At 40.7% G+C, this 22587-nt stretch overlaps 1 protein-coding gene across 1 annotated transcript; it reads left to right on the plus strand.

Moving 5' to 3' along the window:
• The first annotated feature begins 6946 nt into the window (after window positions 1-6946).
• On the plus strand, window positions 6947-20044 carry LOC116513924 (cytochrome P450 2J5-like). Its single transcript, XM_032225253.1, has 7 exons — window positions 6947-7106; window positions 7646-7806; window positions 8916-9092; window positions 10239-10380; window positions 16685-16872; window positions 17744-17885; window positions 19860-20044. The coding sequence occupies exons 1-7, from the start codon at window positions 6947-6949 to the stop codon at window positions 20042-20044; spliced, it is 1155 nt and encodes a 384-aa protein (XP_032081144.1).
• Window positions 20045-22587: the final 2543 nt, after the last annotated feature.

The raw sequence follows: 22587 nt of genomic DNA on the forward strand, positions 1-22587 counted from the left end.
GGTTTATCAGGGTATCGATGGTGGAATCGGACTCGCTTGGAGTGGCTTAGGTCGTGCGGCTGGGGTCATCATGTTGCAGTCTGCTGCTCTGTGTCTGGGTTTTCCACACCGGAAACATATAATGGGAGGTCTGTTTTTTATTGTCTTTTCTGTTAACCTTGCTGCCGATGTCAAGGATCCCAAAGGACGGCTCACGGTATGGTCGGGAAATGGCGTTGTCTAGCATTTCCCTCATCTCTGGGTCTAAGGTCCCTCAACTCCACTTCTAGCTCCATAGCAGCTTGATACCACGACCACAGGCGGGGTTGTAGGCATCAATATACAGATGCCTGCCACATTGATCTATCTAAGCTGGTCTTAAACTGATATACTAAGTCTCTCTGGCCAGTCTCTTAGTTTTCCCGACAACCACTGGAAATTCCATATATAATCAGCAACCAGCCATCCCTTCTGATGTAATGCCATCAACTCCCCTTCAACCCTTTGTACCCATGTTGGATCCTCAAACCATTCTCGGGCATCCAAAAAGAGACCACAATGACGCAACTCTGGACTGTGTTCACTGTAGAGGTCTGCGGCCCAATCTGCGGCCTCTCCCTCCAAGACCCCCACAATGGCCATCACTATGGCCCATTGTGAACTGTACAAATGGCCAAATTGGTCCATATGCTCTATTCCGTGACCCAAGAAAATGGCTACTTTGTCTGGGTTACCGTCGAAAGAGACCTTTAAGGAGGGAGGCTCCCAAGGACCACCCACTGTAGCCTGGCCTTGTCCACTTCCAGTTGGCCAAGTATAGACTGGATGGGCACTAGATACCACCTGTGGCAGCCAACATTGACTTATGTCGCCACTTAGCGGATCCCTTTTCTGTTGGGCTGGAAGCCTCGAAGGCAACTGTGGGTCCAGCTCCTCGTCACTGGCCTGTGTATGTTTCTGGGATGCACCCAACCTCAACTTTGGACTGGCTAGATGGAAGCGAGGGATAGGCTGGGAAGGGGGCCGTGATGTATTCCTGCTACCTGACTGGCTATCCCCTCTGTTCTCTTGATAACAAGACCCACTGTCACGGAAGCTGGCCTCCCCAAACCACTCCCTCAGACAATCCATAGTGTGGCTACTCAAGGCAGTGGAGTAGCTCCAATCCTCCTCTTCATCTTCAGTCACCCTCCTTTCTCTCCACCATGAGGTAACCTCCCTTGGGAGAAGGCACAGGTAGTTTTGAGCTGGTTGTTAACCCTGCACACTTCCACCATTAGCACCAGTCACTGGTATTTGTAATGCATTTTTGAATATTCAGTTGGCTGAGTTTCATGTTTAATGAATGAAGTATATAATAACAGTATTATTCATAACATTAATGATCACATAATAATAATATTTGCATACCATTTTAATAAATCTTCAGTGTTATTAATCTTTTCCCTATGCTTTTTGGTTTCTAACTTCTGTTTCTACTAATTAGAATTGATAGAACAAATCCCATTTTCAAAAGTACTCAGTTTCTTCTTTCTCCTTAATTTTAAGTGTTAATCTATCCATTTCTACACATTCTAATATTTTAATAACATTTTCATATGTAAAGATCTCTTAATTTTTCCATTGTTGTTCAAACAGAATTCTAGCTGCAGTTAACCCATGTAAAATTAAATATGTATTCATTTTATTATATTTTTCTGGTAGAATACCCAACAAAAAATATTTCTGGCTTAAGATTTATGTGTTGTGCCACTACTTTTTCCAACCAGGTATATATTTTTGTCCAATATTTTTTTTTCTCCCTTTGGGCATGTCCACCACATGTGATAGTATGAACCTGGTATCTGATTACATGTAATACTTAGCAGACAAATCCTTAAACATCTTTGCAAAGTCCCTCCAGTGTTAATAATCGTCTATGCCTCAAATTTATCCATTCTTCCACACATGTAAGTACCACAGCCTGATAATGCAACTCAACATGTCTTTTAATGATCTGTGTAATTAGCACTGGCATATTGTCAACAAGAGATTACCACATTCTTTCTCATACTTCCGACCATGTGCTCCTTAAGTAGCAGAGGAAGTCATTAAAAAAAAAATCAAGGACATGGGGTGGGGTGGGAGCAAAAGCAGATTCTTATCCTGGAGGCATGGGCCTGGCACCCAATTACCATAAAGGAAGTCCTATGAAGGCGTAATTGTGGAATGGCCCTGGTAACCAAGTGAAACCTGAGTCATTCTTAGAGTTCTGCTGTAGACCCAAGGGAAAAAAAATGAAAAGATCTGGAGGCCAGGAACAGCAGAGGTGAGCTTAAAAAAGTCTTTCAAAGATGCAGCTTTCAGGCTATGCTCAGAAGGAGACACAGCAAGGCAACCAGTAGTTTGGTGATAAGGAATAAAAGAATAATAGAACTATTGGGCCATAAGGCAAAACACAATATCAACAAAGGGTGGTTAGGTGCTACTCAAGCCCCCTGATCTTATTGGGTTTCATGATGTTTCAGAGTTGGGCTATTAAGGTAAAGGTAAAGCTTTACCATGGATCATTTTCAGATTTGATGGGTTAATCAGTTGGATTGTTGACATCATTTTTAAATAGGTTTTTCTAAACACACACAGCTCTCTACCTATAATTAACTGCTTGGATTTAGGTCATCATTAAAAGCTGCTGCAGAATCTATTACAACAAGTCTCCTTATTAGCATTAAGATTATACTTATTTTAGTTGTAAAAGGCTGCACAGCACCAGAGACATACTCACCAGTATGAGGCCTTCATGAAGACGTTCCCATATTTGTAAGCGAAGTTGAGTGAGGTTCTTCATGCCAAAGTCCCGATGCTGGGCTTCCAAGGCTAAGTATGACACATAATCTTGGACGAGATAATATCTCTGTGACCCAACAAGATTCTTCTGTATATTAGGTTAGATTTCATGGACATATGGGACACCATGATTTTCATCATGATTTCATCATGATTTTCAAATAATGCTGGCATAGTATCTTTTTAGGAACCTATTGGATTATTCAGTCCTAGTTTTTTTTAATAGAAATATCTTTATTATTTGAGTGACGCATGCTCAGAGATAATCTTAGTCAAGTGGATTAATGTAATAACTTGTTGACAAAATACCAAGTGGTAATCGCTGATGTAGTCAAAGGATATAATCAAAAGATGTCTTGCTATTCATTTGCTATTCACTGAATATGTAAATAGGAGGAAGAGCAAAAAGCATCATCAGACAAAAGGATGCAACCATCTCCGGATCTACTAGTGAGCATCAAAGAAAAAGAACTAGCAGAACAATGACGGTGTTAGGGATAATTTTGGTTTTTTTGCTGCTTGTTTTGTTGATTTTCTTCTTCCTGAAACAACATTGGTCCCGAAGAAATTTGCCTCCTGGGCCTTTGCCTCTGCCACTCATTGGGACCTTATTGGCAGGTGGGCTTTCACTCCGTGAAGATTACTTCCGTAAGGTATTTAATTCTGTATTTGTATTTATTAGTTTGTCAAACATGTACAAGATAGCAGGTATCAATATAAACATAGACATGAACGGAAGATATGAATACAAATAAATGGGGAGAGTAGGACAGGGATGGTGGGCATCCTGGTGTGCTGATGCAAACCCCCTCTGCAGACCTCTTAGGAATGGGGTGAGGTCCACGGTAGACAGTTTAAGGTTGAAGCTGTGAGGGTTTGAGGTTGTAACTACGGAGTCAGGGAGAGCATTCCAGGCGTTGATCACTCTGTTGCTGAAGTCGTATTTTCTGCAATCGAGTTTGGATTCTATTCTAACCAGTAATAATCATGATAATTCTCAATTGTTTCTATATACCAAAATTATGGCATAATTCATCATGCCACGATATTCAGCTAAGTCTTGTTTATAGTTGCTTCACAGAGAACAAATGTAAAATAATGGGGCTGAATTTTTAAGAAGGCAGATTCTAGTTCAATCTTACCAATAAATGTTTGATCATGGAACCAATTCTTCAGAGAGAGGGTGGGGGGAGTGGTGGGATTCAGCCAGTTTGGGAGAACCGGTTGTTAACTTTCTGAGCAGTTTGGTGAACTGGTTGTTGGAAGAAAGCATTAGGGCAGAGAACCGGTTGCTAAATTATTTGAATCCCACCACTGGGTGGGGGTATAGATATTCAGTAAGTGAATAAAATAGGCAAAACAAAAATAATTTTAAAAAGGATGTCCATTTTTAGGAAAATAATTCTTAAAATCAGAAAGACACTCTTGGCAAGAATCTTAGAGAGGGAAAAAAGAATTCTAAAGAGAGAGAATTGCATATAGAGAAAAGTCTTAGAATTCAGGATTTAGGAACACCTGTGGATGGCATACTGGATTAAATGGGAATAATCCGTGTATTTGATTGTAACATTTCTCATCTTTGATTCACTTGACAGCCGGTAAAACGATATGGAAATATATACAGCTTGTGGTTTGGGCAACAACTTATGATAGTGCTGTCTGGATTCAAAGCTGTGAAAGAAGGACTGACCGACTTCCCAGATGAATTCTCATATCGACCAGAGGATCCTTTCTTGAAGGATTTTGGGAAAGGAAGAGGTAAGTGCAAATTATAAGAAATTCTATCTTAATAACCATCAAACTCTTCCAATTTGTGGTAATTTTGTGTATAGCACAGGAAAAAAAGAATAAGATGTAGCAAACAAAATCATTTATAGGAGTGAGATCAGGAAAGGAAATTTTGCTTAATCCAATTTACACCAAAATATTATACATTTCCATAACTTCCCATCTGGACTATTACGTTCATATATTGATTTAGATATTGCCTTTTTCATTAAACTTCTATCTCTTTTTTTTTTGTGGATCTCATTAACTTCATACGTGTTTCAACATCTTCCCCTTCTTCTGGATCTCTGTCCTCTTCTTTCATATTTCTGTTTTTACGAATTTGATTTTTACTCATTCTCTCCATTTAAGGAGCATGTCCAATTGCAACAGTTTCATAGCAGCTGGCCACACAAACATGTATATTCAACATGTATACCATATATACTTATTAATTACCTATCCCTTAAATAATTTGAAAAGTGCTCTGATGCAGAATGGAAAATATTTATTTTTATTGCATAGGATACTGCATCTCTCTCTCTCTCTTTCTCTTTCTCTCTCTCCCTCTCTCTGTGTGTGCGTGTGTGTGCGTGTGTGTGTGTATATGGTATAAGCTTTCAGTATTTTCCATATACAAGAACTAGGTGTGTTTGGGATCTTTTCCAAGGTGCTAAAAGATCTAAAATTTAAATAATATCGGCAACTCTAATCATGTTACCCAAAACCGAAGTTAAATGTTATTCACAACATCTTTGTAATATTAAATGCATAGTAAAATCATAATATTCAATTGGATTTATTAAAATACATAAACCCCAATATTTTTAAAGCACTTATTTCTTATTCCACCGCAAATATCTAGCGCTGGCAATCAAAACTATGGTAGTATTTCTCTATAAAATTTGAATTTCCGGTTTTCTATATTTTCATAAGAAAAAAAGCTCTTTTTATGGGGTTGTGGCTGTTAAACATTCTTATAATCTGCTATCGTGTTGGAGCATAGCATAGTATTTGATTGAAATTGGTGATGTGAGGTGTATGTAAGATAGAATGAAAAGGGGTGGGGAAAACCAGGTAAAATTATCTGGGGGTTATGAAGTATGGGCCAGGTTTCTATGGCAATCAAATGATGATTAGAGCTGGCCTGGATAGAATACCTTATCCACAGTTGGTGCAGTTCCCCATTACCTGATAAGTATTTCTTGGGTAAAAGAAGTTGGATTGCTAGTAGGCATGGTCTCAGGCTGTTGGCAACAATAATTGGTGGCAGATATTAGGTCCATCTGGAAAAAGATGTCATCCAGACATGATATAATACCACTCTAAAAAGGCTTAGTAAGACCACACCTAAAATACTGCATCCAATTTTGGTTACTACACTATTCAAAAGATGTTGAGACTCTAGAAAAAGTGCAGAGAAGAGGAACCAGGATGATTAGGGGACTGGAGTCTAAAACATATAAAGAATAGTTACAGGAACGGAGCATGGATAGTCTAGTGAAGATAAGAGCCAGGGGAGACATGATAGCAGTGTTCCAATATTTGAGGGGTTGTCACAGAGAGGAGAAGGTCAAGCTATGTTCCAAGGCATCCAAAGGCCAGACAAGGAATAATGGATGGAAACTGACCAGTGGTTGGTTTCAAAAATTGTTCGAACCTACTCTGTGGGTGTGACAGAGATCTTCACATCTCTGTGAAGATGCCGACGACACTTGTCATAACCACCTTAAATTACCTCACACACAGCACTGGCCTGCGTAAGAATATGATGTAAACTTGTTTTTTAAAAGGCATCTTTGGTTTGCGTTAAAACAACTTCAACACACGCAATGTTCTGATTGCACCACAAACGCAGTCGTCACCTTTCACAGAGGCACTGAGTTTTATAAATATGAGCATGATAGTGTAGAATAATCATATCCAACGACCAGTGGTGGGTTTCAAAAAATTTTGGAACCTCTTCTGTAGGTGTGGCTTGCTTTCTGGGTCCACTCGTGCAACCTCTTCTAACCGGTTCAGTAGATTTGATGAACTGGTTCTACCGAATAGGTGCAAACTGGTAGGAACCCACCACTGAAACTGATCAAGGAGAGATCCAGAACCCACCACTGAATTAGATCATCTTCGAAGGTTTTGATATCCATCATATATGACAGAAGTTGGCAAGCCCTGCACCTGTGGTCATTACAGCATGTATGTTCCATTGTGGATCCCAAAATGAATAGATATTTTTAAAAGGAAACATAACATGTCCAGAATTTTACAAAAATGGCAACAAGGGTTTGACCTGAAATTCAGAGAGATGTTTGGCAAAAACTGGACTTGTTTTTTTAACACAAAGGTAATCAGGAATCATTTATCATTGTCTGCTATGCCCTCAGGAATTGCTTTCTCCAATGGCCACACCTGGAAAGAGCAGCGACGTATTGGCATCACTTCTCTGCGGAAGCTGGGCCTGGGGAAGAAAAGCATTGAGCATCAGATAGAAGACGCGGCTCAGACTTTGGTGGAGATCTTTAAACAAACAAAAGGTATGCCATTTGGGGTAACAATTCAAATCCCCGTCTGCCAAAATCTTTTCCATTTTGAGTATTTTAAATAAAAATTATTAGAAATTCTATTTATATAAAGTATCACATAGAGCAAACAAAGAGTACAATCATCATGTGTTTTACTGCTCAACTATATTACTGTAACAGGAAACAGAAAAATTATTGAGTAGTTTGAGCTCTTCCCACTTTTATATAATCATAACCTATGTTCTTCCCCCACCTGTTTTCCAAGGTCATTCTCACATTTCATTACATCACCTTAGAAGTCGTGATCTTTAGTACATAGGTATAGATTAAGCTGTCCTAAAAGCTTACATATGAGCCAGTGATATGCTCTATCACTGGAAGTTTTCAAAATAGACAGAATAACCATTTGGCTGGGATGGTATAAAACTCCTGCCTTGAGAGGGGATTCAACGAGAAAACGTCTGAAACCATTCCAGCTCTATGATTCTGATTCTAGTACAAATCGGTTAACAGGTGAGGCTGGATTCATGATAAAATATCTTCCTTTTCAGGGCAACCATTTGACCCTTCACTTTCAGTCCTAAATGCGGTTGCTAATGTCATATGTGCTTTGAGTTTTGGACATCAGTTTTCTACAGAAGATGAAGATTTCCAGAAGCTGGTTCACGGTCTTAAAATTATTTTTAAATTCTTTGGTGACTTTTTTCATGCGGTGAGTCATTTTTTTCTACTAAGGAGGCAAAGCCCTCCAAACTAACTATGTTTCCACCAGTATTTTCATGGCATCCAAGAATGGGTGGCATGCAGTAAGTTTTGGAAATCCTTTCATCTACTCTTCTTCCCACTATATGTGTGTATGTTCCTTGAGTGAGTCTTGATTCCTGGAAAGGGCCTGGACAGGTTTGTGCAGATTTCTTGTCATGATTTTGGAAGTGGTTTAGCGTTGGCCACTTCCTAAAGACTGACTCAAGGTCATTTGACTTTCTAGGGCCTGATTAGGACTAGAACTTACTGCCTCCTAGTTTCTAGGTTGGTGTCTTTACCACTACACATGTGGTACATATGTTGTATTTGATCTATACTAGTCTCCCTTTATTTATTGATCAGCACAAATACAACACAAATGTAACAAAGGCAACAGTAAAAATATTGGCTTTCCGTCTGGATGGTCTCTTGTGATGAGCCGATAGACAGAGAAAGGAAGCAGTATGCAGTATACATATACATATATACTTGTATACATGTATACATGTATGCATGTATGCATATATGCATATATGCATATATGCATATATGCATATATACATATGTACATATATGCATGTATGCATATATGCATATATGCATATATGCATATATGCATATATGCATATATACATATGTACATATGTACATATATACATATATACATATATACATATATATTTCCTTTCCACACAATTGTATGGGTCTACATTGGGACTATTCTCCAATGCAGTATCTTGGAATAGTATTACAGTCTTTTTTTCCATGAATCTATAACTTGACTATTTCAGTCCATTTAAGAGCTTGAGCCTATAAGTCATTCCTACTCTCCTGTCATGTGCCAGAGAAATCAGGAGATTCAGGCAGTTCAAATGAGTGTAAAGATTTATTGCAAGCTTAAGCTCGCTACAGGAATCTGAGCTACTAAAGGTCTAGGGAAATTTGTGGGAGTAAAGAAAGGCATTTAAGGCATTCTCTTGTGGGCACACAGTGACTCTTGACTGATGATGTGTTTGACCCTTCCCTGCTTTACTTATGGCGGGGAATAACTAACTGTTCTGTTTCTTTTTCTGTTAGGTGTATGATTTGTTCCCAAAATTAATGAAGTACCTACCAGGCCCTCACAAGGAAGCCCTGGGTTCTCTGGATTTTATCCTTGCATTTATAAAGCAGGAAATAGAGAAACACAAGGAATCTCACTCTCTGCACGAGCCGCAAGATTTTATTGATTACTATCTTCTTCAGATGGAGAAGGTTTGGGTTTATTGTGGTTCAATACACGGGCAAAGAATTATTATATTCCTTTCTGTAAATAAACGAGCAGAGCTATTGATCATGTGTTCCTCCTGCTTGGGTTTTTCTTTCTTTCTTATTCAGCTCCCATTGTGAATATATCCCACACTTTGCAATGGGAACTGCATTATACCTCTGCTCCTGTTAGACGTGAAGGTGGGGGGAAACAGAAATCAATGGCTTCTGTTTGTTAGCCTCTCATGTTCCCCTGCCACTCCTTTTTCTAAAGAAGTTCCATTATGAAGGAAAGAGAATTAACAGGGTAGGGATTTTGATTCATTCCCACTCAGTTCCTGAAATGATTGGAAAAGGACAGATACTTTCATAGCATTGACCTGAAATAAAAATGTTTACAATGTTTTGGGGGAAAGACCCAGAATGATTTTTGTATGTATCAATTTGAAGTGCTTTAGCAATAGTACTGAGACTTATATACCACTTCACAGTGATTTACAGCCCTCTCTAAGCAGTTTACAGAGTCAGCCTATTTGCTCCTAACAATGTAGGTCATTTTACCAGCCTTGGGAGGATGGAAGGATGCGTCAACCTTGAGCCTGGTGAGATTCGAACTGCCAAATTGCAGGTCTTTATAGGAAATAGCCAACAACCTTGAATTGGACCTAGGAGGCACCTAGCAATCAGTGTAACTCATACAACGGTGATGTTACATGGTCATCTGAAGGGCCTCAGGAACTGTCCACACCACTGCATTCGACACCAGTTATTTCTCCCAAATGCTCTTCAAGGGTAGCCCCATGTAGAGCATGTTGCAATAATCCAACCAAGAGATGACTAGGGCATGAGTGACTGCACGGGCCTCACGATCCAGGAAAAGGAACCATGTGAAGCTCCACAAAGATTCTCTTAGCCATGGCTGCCATCTGGTGTTCAAGCAGGAGTTGTAAGTCTAGGACAGTGTTTCTCAACCTTGGTCACTTGAAGATTTCTGGACTTCAACTCCCAGAATTCTGGGAGTTGAAGTCCAGACATCTTCAAGTTGCCGAGGTTGAGAAACACTGGTCTAGGAGAACCTCCAGAAACAAAAATAACCAGAGGAAAGCTACAGAGAATTCATTTTAATTTCCATTTTCTATTTTGAATCACCAGAGCAGGAATGACCCTGACTCTACCTATGATGAAGAGAACCTGGCTCAGTGTATTGTTGATTTTTGTGGTGCTGGAACAGAGACAACCTTTGGTACGCTGATGTGGGCACTGCTTCTCTTGACAAATCACCCTGACATTCAAGGTGAGCAAATCTGGGCTGTGAGAACAAGAGTCAGTCTCAGGTTCTAGAACGCAGAAGAATTATTTGAAGGTATTTGAAGTGTTAAGGGCAATTGAATGATGAACTGAATCTATTCTTTATAATATTTTTCCTATGTGGATTCCTGAATTTATCTAAATTGGAACTTAGCAGGATTAAAAGAAAGTATAGCTTGTTCATACTGAGAACCTTCTCTGATATCAATAAAATATTGTGTGAGGCAGGGGTGGTATTTATTTACCTTCCCTACCAGTTTGCAACTATGAGCATGTGCACCAGGGGTGGGTTCCTACCGGTTCGGACCGGTTTGGCCGAACCCGGTAGTGGTTTGGCAGCCTGGGTAGCTGGAACCAGCAGTGAGACAGGCCTGCCACGCCCCGGAACTGGTTTTCTCTTCTAATGTTTTTTTTGCTTCTGTGCATGGACAGAACAATTTTTATTGCAGTGTGCATGCATGCAGCACGCCCACGAGCATGCTGCGTGCAGGAATCCACCTCTGGTGTGCACATCCGCGCATGTGCTCCGCCTTACGCACATGCGCTTTGCCTTTAAAAAAGGGCCTAAATAGGATGCCGTACTGCCGGGGTGGTGGGCGGGGCCACCCGCCATTTCCACTACCACTTCAGGTGAACCGGTCAGAAGTGGAAGAATATCACCTCTGATGTGAGGAAATAAAAACTAGAAATCAGTACTCTACAAAAGTTTTCAGATTTTTTTCCCCAGCCTAAATTGTGTGTAGGAGACCAAATTAGGATATGATAATGAACATACCTGGGTTTTGGGAAAAATGATTGAGATTATTTGCAAAACAATTATTGCAATTTCAAAAATTTAATCAGATTTCTGAACTGGTTGAAATTGAAATCTGGAGGTTGACTAGTCTGATGAGTCATTGGAATCTTTGAATTAAATCCCCAATTTACATCAATGTTCTGAATCAATTTAGACTGTGTCTAGTCATATCCCAGGAATTTTAAATTTGCACTCCTTCAAAGGATGACGGGGTTATGCCTACTTCTCTGAATGTTAGTCTAAAACTCAAACTATGACAGAATTAATTACTGGAAATAAATAAGGGAAAAACAATATTGAAAACTAAGTTTGTACCAGAAAGAGAGCTTTAGCCTTCTCAGTTTCTGGACTCATACTGGAGTTCATATTCAGGGAGCTTCTTCCTACCCAAATGGATTGTCTACATTCCAGTAGAGAGAAGATCCTTGAGGATGGGCTCCAGCACGAAATTCTGAAAGCCCGGAAGATTAAGTCTTTGGTCCCGGTGACCGACCCAGATGGGATCCTGCAACATTATCCTGGGACATTTATATTTGCCTTCATTCACTAAGTTTACATTTCCATCATTCTTTTCCTAGAGAAAGTGCAGAAGGAGATTGGAGATGTTTTTCGGTTTGTCATCTAGCGCCTTAAAAGGGCTTTGCTACAACCTAAGAAATAGGTAGTCCTTGATGTACAACAGTTCATTTAGTGACCTGTTGTGGCCCAGCAGGAGCTGCCACCAGACTCTGACAGCGAGGGGCCCTATGAGTCGGCTCTGGAGGATGTGGAGGACCCTGGATAGGGTTCCAACTCCGAGAAGGGCGCAGAGAGACTGGTTGGCCACCAGGTGGCGCCTGAGCCTTGGACCAGTGGGGAAGAGACACGGGAGAGTGATCCAGAAGCCAGCAGTGAGTTGTTCCTGGATGCCCGGAATCGAAGAGCTAATAGGCATCAGGAACAGTTACGCAAGTACAGGAGGTAATTGTGCTCAGCTGGTGGTCATTAGGCTCCTCTCCAGACTATAAAAAAGACTGCTTGTGCACACGCCTGTCTTGCAGAAGTCAACGCATTGACTAAAGAGAACTGTTGTAACTAACTTGGCAGGCTGGATTGCTGCCAAGGTTTGTCTGAGTTGCTGCCAAGGTCCTTATCTGTTTGTTATGAATGGCTTTCAGCCACCGAGTTTTTGGTTTCTTGATATTAAAGTACATTCCAGTTAAGCTTGTCTCGGCTTTCGTTACTGGACGGAGGAAGGGTCAGAACAGTGACCATTCAAAGATACAATGGCATTGATTAAAGTGACATGGCCGTTTTTCACACCGCCGTTGCAGCATCCCCATGGTCACACAATCAAAATTCAGACGCTTGGCAACTGGTTCAAAATTATGATGGTTGCTGTGTCTTGGGGGTGTGTGTGTGTGTCATGCAATCTCCTTTTGTGAGCTTCCAACAGGCACAGTCAATGGAGAATCCAGACTCACTGAACAACTGTGGCAAGAAAAGTCATAAAATGGGGCCAAAGTCACTTAACAAATGTTGAACCCAAATTTTGGGCTCAATTATGGTGGTAACTCAAGGACTGCTGTAATACTGAGGACACCATTAAGAGATGGTTAATACTGCTAATGCATAATCTTTGCAAGAACGCTAGATTCAGTGTTCCCTTCAGGATACAAGGCCACCATGTCAACAGGATACCAACTCACAAAGAATGAGGCAGGGAGATTTTTAGTCCCCTGTTCTTTAATGCATAGTATATATTAACCCAATTGTGGCCAGAATGAATTGGTTATCAACCACTCTCCAAAACAGGCACATTACAAGTATGTTGTATGCAGACAACGCAGTACTTTCCCCAAAACATTAAAAGGTAACAGTAAAGATTCCCCTCACACATATGTGCTAGTCGTTCCTGACTATAGGGGGCGGTGCTCATCTCCATTTCAAAGCTGAAGAGCCGGAAGAAGGCGGGGCTTAGCAGTGAGGAGTTTCAGGCTACTCCTGAAATTCCTCTATACCAAAGGATTTTTGGACGGGTTCTTTGAACTCTAGCTGTCCCGGAGACGACAGTGAAGGTGAGGAGAGACCCAGGACCTCAGAGACACCTGCAAATCTCTGGGGGGGGGTATTAACTCCTCGTGCCAATTCCTTTCTGGATTAGCTGCGTGCTAACTGAAACTGCAGGTTGCCCCTAAGAATGGTAGAAGTGATGTCATCTGGTAAGCTGATTTTATTACTCAAGAGAGACTGTTCGCGTTAAAAACTTAAGCTAACTGAAACCAAAGAATAGGAAAACTTAGCGGCGAATTGGCTTTTTTTAATGGATTTATGGCTGGTGGCTACTTTACTTCTTAAATGCTTCAAGAAACTCCTCGACATCCTCCCCCCTCTGACTCTCCCTAAGTGGATCGTAAAATTTATTTTCTACTAATTAGCCCGTCACGATTCGACATTTTTATTACTTTATTACTTGGCTCTGTTTACGATCAGATAAGATTGCACAGCCTGCAAGAGACTAAGAAAAGTGCTTCGAAGTCTGTGGAAAAAAAAAAGAGCTTGCAATTTTTAACTGCGACACATCATGGCGTCTCAAAATACCTCTAAGATTTCATTTCAGATTCTTTTTTCCGCATGTAGAGGGATTTTTGACTCTTATCAAAGGCTGGAAAGAAAATTGGATCATCTGATTTTAAAATATGAAGTAAAAACTGAGATCGTTGAATGTTTAAATGTTCCTGAAATACAAATGGAAAATGTGAGAAATGGTGTCTGGTCTATCTCAGAGGAAGAAAGGAGGGGGGGAGCTATAAAGAAGACTCATTTAAAGAGACAGAGTGCAGGAGGAATGGAAAATCCACCCTTGAGAATTAAAGTTAATTTGGAAAATTTTACAAGCCCAGGACAACATTATTATTTCATCACTGACATTCAGAGTCCAAAGGTGCGAAAATATCTTTGTCTGGATTTGCTTATGAAAACATTTGGTAAATTTATCCAACGCGTGGCAATTGGTTTGAGAAGATTTTGCTATTGGAGAGACACTGGCTGACAGATGGAAGAACGTAATTTAAAATTAGCTAAATCTGATTACCTTAATGTGTAATAGATATAGCTGAATAATGACTGATATGGATAGTAATATATATAATTTGGAACTGGCTGATAGATTGAAGAATACAATTGAAAACTAGCTAAACCTAATTGCTTTTTTTTGTAACAGATATAGTTGAATAATAATTGATATTGATAGTAATGTATATAATGTGGAGTTGATATGATAACTAACAATTGGATATGAGAAAATATCTTTAGATTATACATAAAGAGTATTAACTACAATAATTATCACTATTAAAAAAACTAAATAAAATACATACAATCAAATGTTAATCAATACTGGGAAAATGTTATGATATATGATATAATTAAATATTATGGATGTCCAGCTAAAATAGGACATGAGGATTTGATGATAATAGAGGATTTTACAAATAAGTAAATGAATTGTCAGCATGTGTTATGGATTAATTCTTTAGCATAGCTAAGGATGAAGGATGTTTAAATAACCATAGGTAATTAAAACTGGAGGTATAATGATGTTGATATGGTAAATATCCGAGTTAAGATATTTGAATTAATATGAGTTAATGGAAGAGAAGCACCAAAGCATGTTGTAACCAGTTGATATACTTCTTTTTTTTTTCATAATAGACACCTGTGTTCTGTTTTGTTTTCCTGCCTTGTCTCTTGTCGTTTTTGTCTTTTTTTGTATTATTTTTATTTTTTATTTTTTATTTTAATTTTTATTTTTTATTTGCCCTTTTTTTTTTGATTTTTTCTTTTCCCACCGGTGTGGGCAGGTATTGTTCAAGATTATTACTTTTATTAATATTTCTAAATAATAATTACAGTTAAATGAAAATGGATATACAATAATGCTTGAGTTAATATGAGTTATGTTGGTTGACTGTGGAGGAGATGTACCAAAACTTATCTGTAATTGATTGATACATTTTCTACAGATGTAAAGAAAGATGCTGTACCTGTTTTAAATTAAAATTAAAAAAAAAAAAAAGCTGAAGAGCCAGCGCTGTCCGAAGATGTGTCCATGATCATGTAGACAGCATAAATAAATGCCAAAGGTGCACGGAAGACTGTTACCTTCCCCCCAAAGGTGGTTCCTATTTTGCTACTTGCATTTTTACATGGTTTCAAACTGCTAGGTTGGCAGAAGCTGGGACAAGTCACGGGAGCTCACCCCATTACAGAAACGTTAATTGGACTCAAATGAGCCCTAAGCAGTTATTGCTCCAAGGTAGCATTTGAAATTCACAATAACAAAACTAAAATCTTGATTTTTGCAAAAAGACCTAACAGCATGGCTGGAGGATAAACATCCTGAATATTGAAGAAATAAAAATCTTTAAATATTTAGACATGATTTTCCACAACACCATTAAACATGCTGTATGGTCAAACTATACTATATAAAATAGGTTCCACTTTGATGGGAATGCAACAGTGTTCTGCGTGCCTTGGTGTATGGTCATGCTGGCCACATGGCCATGGAAATGTCTTCAGACATCCTGGATCTCTTAAGTAAGAAACAGGGTTGAGCATTGCTGCCCCCTAGAGTCAGACACAACTGGACAGGAGAAATCTTGACCTTTCCACTTTATGAACCATTGTCCCCTGGTGGAAAAGGGGCCACTAAAACTGCAGTCCAGGTCCTATTATATTATTCCCTCTATAAAGATTCTGCCCTCCTTTTTAAACTCCTTACCTGGTAAAATATTCTGGGAAATTCTTATCTTTTTTTATGAACAGGTGTTACTATTGGATCAGTATAACACAGTTTCTTTGAATGTAGCTAAATTCTTCTTTAAAAAGGTCAAATTAGGCCACTTCTTGATGATCTCACCATAAGCCGTAATGTGATATTATGTTTTGTTCAGTGGTGGGATTCAGCCGGTTCGCACCGACCCGAGAGAACCGGTTGTTAACTTTCTAAGCAGTTCGGAGAACCGTTTGTTGGAAGAAATCTCCTTTTGTTTTTTCCACTTTACAGGGCTAATCCTGTAAGGAAGGCAGGGCGGAAATATTCTGGTGTTGTTTCTAGCCTCATCTCTATTGCCCTGCTTACAGAAACTGCCTCTCCGGTTAACCATGCCATTGAAAATTACATTGTAACAGCTAAGGTGAAGCGCACATTGACCTGAGTGATGTTGAGTTGGCCACGCCCACCCTGTCACTTGACCACTGACCCAAGCCTACCCAGCAGGTCATTAGGGCAGAGAACCAGTTGTTAAATTATTGGAATCCCACCACTGGTCTTGTTCTAATTGTTTTAAAAGTTTTAATTTTTTAACTCTGGTCTGTCATCATAATAAAGGATTGATTTGTATTTCTGAGGATTGAAATTGGAAAACGAATAAATAAATGAACAAACTAAAGGAATTAAAAAACACACAATATTGAACGTGAAATTTCTGCTTCTATCATTGTTTTCTAGAGAAAGTCCAGAAAGAGATTGAAGATGCGTTTGGCTCATCAGGGTCAATTTCCTATCAGGATCGGAAGAAGCTGCCCTACACCAATGCCGTGATTCATGAAATGCAGCGTGTAAAATATATATTAATGTATGGGATTCCAAGGCAGAGTACAAAGGATGTGAAGATGAGGGGATATCACATTCCGAAGGTGAGATACGTGTTCAGGCTGAATTGCAGTAGCCCAACATGGATGGAAAAAGAGAATAGGGAACTTGGACAGAAGTGCCAATCAGTTGTGCAAAACTGAATAAGCAAGAATAGCAAACATTTTTGAGAGATGAATTATGGGTTTAAACCCAAACACCACTCCGATTTTAAAATTACAACCTTAAGCATTTTATTTTTAATCATAGGAAGATGAGAGTATAGGAGCTGAACTTGAGATCAGAATTGTAGTCAAGTATAGCCGTGTTTCTTTTTCTCATTCTTCAAGAGACAAGGTGACTTTAGTTAAGAGAAAGGAAGCTAAGCTGTCTCATTGCCTCATTCCACATTCCAGTAGGAAGAGCAGCCAGACCTTGTCAATTTATTCCATTGATTGGAAACTGAAGAAGTATAAAATCAGTGATCTGGTTTCTGTGTGGGAGTTACAACCACAACCACGTATCCTCTGCTCTCAGAAACTGCTCCAAGAAACAAACAAACATGGATCTGTAAATAGCAGCAATAGCAATAGCAGTGGACTTATATACCGCTTCATAGGCCTTTCAGGCCTCTCTAAGCGGTTTACAGAGAGTCAGCATATTGCCCCCAACAATCTGGGTCCTCATTTTACCCACCTCGGAAGGATGGAAGGCTGAGTCAACCCTGAGCCGGTGAGATTTGAACCACTGACCTGCTGATCTAGCAGTAGCCTGCAGTGCTGCATTTAACCACTGCGCCACCAAGGCTGTGGCTTTCCGCCAAGGGAAGCTGTGCTCAAAGGTTTCGTTAATATTGTTTAAACTTATTTGCTTGTTTACTTTATGAAACTGCTGTGTTTAACCATCTCTTTCTTTCTTTCTTTTTTTTTTAAACAGGGGACCTTTATCATCCCAGACTTTCGCTCTGTTCTTCTTGATCCTGAGCAATGGGAGATGCCTGAAAAATTCAATCCAAATCATTTTTTAGATAAGGATGGGAAGTTCATTGACCGAGAAGAGTTTCTGCCCTTCGGAATGGGTAAATCCGTGAGCTCAAAGCAGCTTACTCATTTCTTATTTCATTAATTTTTTTAAATTACATTTATATTCCACCTCATCTCATTAGTGATTCTGGGCAGCTTACAACTTACGGATTCCCACCACCACATCGCCTGAGTTGTTCTGAGGCCATCATGCTCTGAATAGGAAATCAAGGCACCTTAATTTCTTCCAGCAGTTGGGGCAGATCCATAGCAAACGTGACATTCAGGACCATTCCTGACAATATGAGCATGAATATTTAAGTCCCTGGCCAAAAAGAAAAAAAAGTCAAATGTGGTCGAATTACTTACTGATGCACCGTAAAATAAGTTGCTGGACAGAAGGTGAGAAAGTGACTTCCCTCTTGTCAGCCAATCACTGGAAAAATATATGAGATCAGGTTTTTCATGGGTGCATAGCTTTGCCTTTGAAATGGTACACCATCTAGTACAACCTGAGTTAAAGTCATCTCCCTGATAGGTGTCAACAGAGTTAAATAGCAATAGCAATAGCACTTAGACTTATATACCACTTCACAGTGCTTTACAGCCCTTTCTAAGCGGTTTACAGAGTCAGCATATTTGCCTTCAACAATCTGGGTCCGCATTTTACCCACCTCAGGAGGGTGGAAGGCTGAGTCAACCTTGAGGCTGGTGAGATTTGAACCGCCAAATTGCAGGCAGCTGGCAGCCAGCAGTCACCAGAAGCAACCTATAACCACTGTGCCAGCACGGCTCATAAATGGGAGGAAACACCCCTAAGAATTGAATCTGCTGGAAGAGAGTCGGATTAAGCATGGAAATCTATTTTGGCTGTTACCAAATGTTTCAGATTTCGTGGAATGGAATGGAATAGAATAGAGTGTCAAACTTGATTTTATTGAGGGCTGCATCAGGGTTGTGTTTGATCTTGTGGGTGTTGGGGTGAGTGTGGCCAGCGTGGGTGTGGCCAGAGCCAGCTCAACATCACTCATGCTGCGGGCACTTGTGGTGGCCAAGTGCTAAGGCAGGACTTCCCTCAGATCCTCCCTCTTTCTCATAATCTCCTTCCTTCCTTCCTTCCGCCCTCCCTCCGTCCCTCCCTCTTCATTCTCCTTTCTTGTTCCCTCCTCTCTTTCCTTCTTTTTCCCTCCTTGATCTCTTCCCATCTTTCCTTCTTTGTCTTTCCTCTTTCCCTTTCTTCTTTCCTGTCCCTTCTTGGATGCTGAAATATGAAAGGGGAAACATTTCTCCTTTGTTTTTACTTTGTTTTGCTAGCCCTCAGCCAGCAAAAACAGAGCTGGGGGGAGGTGGTATTTTCAGCCACGGCAGCTCTCAGCGGCAGCCCTCAGCAGATTATGGTTTAATCTAGAGGTGGGCTTCAAAATTTTTAGCAATGGGTTCTCTGCCTGGTTGCTGGGTGGCCGTGACCATGATGAGGGTGGCCTAGTCGGCTTCCTGCACCATGACAGGGGGGGGGGGAGAGCATTTTCGACCTCCCTGAGCTTTGGAAGCGTTCCTCCGTGAGGGTGAAAACAGCTTCTCCTGGGCTTCAGCTTCTCATTTCCAGCTTTACAGAACTTCCGGGAGGCCCATTTCTTGTCCTCCCCAAGCCTCCACACAGGCCCTGTACTTACCTGGCATCCCAAACGGGCTGCATAGGGATTCCTGGGAGAGGCGGGGTAGGTTGGGTGGGACCAGCTAAGGTTGGGATTTGTGGGTTCTCCAAACTGGGCAGATTCTTAGCTAGAGGTTCTCCCGAACCCGTGCGAACCTGCAGCAGCCCACCCCTCCAGGCCTTTGATCGTTTTAGTTGCCCTTCTTTGAACTTTTTCCAAAATCTCAATATCTTTTTTTTATAATGTGGTGACCAAAATTGGTTGCAGTATTCTAGGTGTGGTCTTACTAGGTTTTTTTTAAGGTTTTATCATGATGGGGTATACTCTGTAGAAGAGATTATTATCACCTTTATGCATGCTTTGTCTCATTTACAGGTGAACGTGTATGTGTGGGAGAACAGCTAGCAAGAATTGAGACCTTTGTCTTTCTGACCAGCCTGTTGAGGGCCTTCAGCTTCCGGTTGCCTGAAGGAGTGAAAGAACTCAATGAAGCACCTATTGCAAAGATGACAATGCACCCACACCCTTACAAACTGTGTGCTTTTCCCACACAGGCATAAACTTTTAGAAACAGAATAAAAAGCATGAAACTGTTTCCTATATGCTTCTTCACTTAATTTAATCATTTTCTTTCATTTGTTGTACTTTAAAACTTTTTCAGTCTATTGCTGGGCTCACAAACACACTTCACCAGTTCAACTAGTGGTTGTGTGTGAACGATATGCTAAGTAAGTTTGTTACATTTTAGCTTAGTTTCCTTTTGGCTGCCAATAAACATATTTTTTGTCAAAAAAAGGGCATTAGGAAGCTTATAGAGTGCTCCAGTTTCAAGCCATGAAGGGCTGACAGGTGAGAAACAACACCTTGAACTACACCTGAAAACATTCTGCCAACATGCCCTTACCTCTAGTACTTTTAGTTCTATGAATGTAATCCAGCTGTGTCCTGTGGAATTCACATTTAGACAATTTGATGTATAAATTTGCATCGAGCAGTTTTTTAAACACTTGACGTACAAGAGTTACAGGTTCCTCCATGGTCTTGGCATACATAAGGATATCGTCTAAATAGACAAGTACCCCTTTAAATTGATGTTCATGCAGCACTTTCTTAATTAGCTGCATGAACACCACTATCTATCACGTTCCAGCATTCACGTTGAATGCAAACAGAGGGTCAGTTTGTTTGGTGAAAATCTTTATCTCTATCTAATATTACATGATAACCAGCACTAAATGACCATGATACAAAGATAAGCAAATCCAAGTCAGTTCTAACCAAGTTAACACCATCACTCATATATATATATATATACCATTACCCCACCGAGCTCCACCCACAACTCCACCCAGATCACACCCAACCACCATCACCAATCACCATGACCCACACCCTCAGCCACACTCCCACTCAGTGTCATCATAGCCTCCTTCTTGGTTAGCCGCATCCAAGCAGAAGAGTTACGTCAGAGTAGGCAGTTGCACCCGAGAAGAAGAATTACTTCTGAGGAGGCAGTTGCATTGGACTCGCTTGGACTGGCTTAGGCCGTGTGGCTGGGGTCATCATGTTGCAGTCTGCTGCTCTGTGCCTGGGTTTTCCACACTGGAAACATATAATGGGAGGTTTGTTTTTTATTCTCTTTTCTGTTGACCTTGCTGCCGACGTCAAGAATCCTGGAGGATGGCTCACGGTACGGTCGGAAAATGGCGTTGCCAAGCATTTCCCTCATCTCTGGGTTTAAGGTCCCTCAACTCCACTTCTAGCTCCATAGCGGCTTGATACCATGATCACAGGCGGGGTTGTAGGGCTTGATATACAGATGCCTGCCGGATTGATCTATCTAAGTTGGTCTTAAACTGGTATACTAACAGTCTCTCTGGCCAGTCTCTTAGTTTTCCCAACAACCGCTGGAAATTCCATATATAACCAGCAACCAGCCGGCCTTTCTGATGTAATGCCATCAACTCCCCTTCAACCCTTTGTACCCAGATTGGATTGTCAAACTGTTCTCGGGCATCCAAAAAGAGACCACAATGCTGCAACTCTGGACTGTGTTCACTGTAGAGGTCTGCGGCCCAATCTGTGGCCTTTCCCTCCAAGACCCCCACAATGGCCATCACTATGGCCCATTGTGAACTCCACAAATGGCCAAATTGGTCCATATGCTCTATTCCGTGACCCAAGAAAATGGCTACTTTGTCTGGGTTACCGTCGAAAGAGACCTTCAAGGAGGGAGGCTCCCAAGGACCACCCACTGTAGCCTGGCCATGTCCACTTCCAGCTGGCCAAGTATAGATTGGATGGGCACTAGATACCACCTGTGGCAGCCAACATTGACTTCTGCCACCACTTAGCGGATCCCTTTGCTGTTGGGCTGGAAGCCTCGAAGGCAACTGTGGGTCCAGCTCCTCGTCACTGGCCTGTGTATGTTTCTGGGATGCACTCAATCTCAACTTTGGACTGGCTAGATGGAAGCAAGGGATAGGCTGGGAAGGGGGCCATGATGTATTCCTGCTACCTGACTGGCTATCTCCTCTGTTCTCTTGATAACAAGACCCACTGTCATGGAAGCTGGCCTCCCCAAACCACTCCCTCAGACAATTCATAGTGTGGCTACTCAAGGCAGTGGAGTAGCTCCAATCCTCCTCTTCATCTTCAGTCACCCTCCTTTCTCTCCACCGAGTGAGGTGACCCCCCCCTTGGGAGAAGGCACAGGTAGTTTTGAGCTGGTTATTAACCCTGCACACTTCCACCATTAGCACCGGTCACTGGTAAAATTAAATATGTATTCATTTTATTATATTTTTCTGGTAGAATACCCAACAAAAAAATTTCTGGTTTAAGATTTATGTGTTGTGCCACTAGTTTTTCCAACCATGTATGTATTTTTCTCCAATATTTTTTTCCCTTTGGGCATGTCCACCACATGTGATAGTATGAACCTGGTATCTGATTATACATAATAATTAGCAGACATATGCTTAAACACCTTTGTAAAGTCCCTCCAGTGTTAATTATCATCTATGCCTCAAATTTATTCATTCTTCCACACATGTAAGTACCTCAGCCTGATAATGCAACTCAACATGTCTTTTAATGATCT

Source organism: Thamnophis elegans, chromosome 10, assembly GCF_009769535.1.
Source record: "Thamnophis elegans isolate rThaEle1 chromosome 10, rThaEle1.pri, whole genome shotgun sequence".
In the NCBI taxonomy this organism is placed as follows: domain Eukaryota; kingdom Metazoa; phylum Chordata; class Lepidosauria; order Squamata; family Colubridae; genus Thamnophis; species Thamnophis elegans.

What these genes read in the sequence shown, in the direction of transcription:
- LOC116513924 (XM_032225253.1), top strand. Translation starts at nt 6,947, where the DNA reads ATGCCCTCAGGAATTGCTTTCTCCAATGGCCACACCTGGAAAGAGCAG. An exon ending in ATCTTCTTCAGATGGAGAAG is followed by an intron (nt 9,093 to 10,238) that starts GTTTGGGTTTAT and finishes TTGAATCACCAG; the next exon opens with AGCAGGAATGACCCTGACTC. An exon ending in AAATCACCCTGACATTCAAG is followed by an intron (nt 10,381 to 16,684) that starts GTGAGCAAATCT and finishes ATTGTTTTCTAG; the next exon opens with AGAAAGTCCAGAAAGAGATT.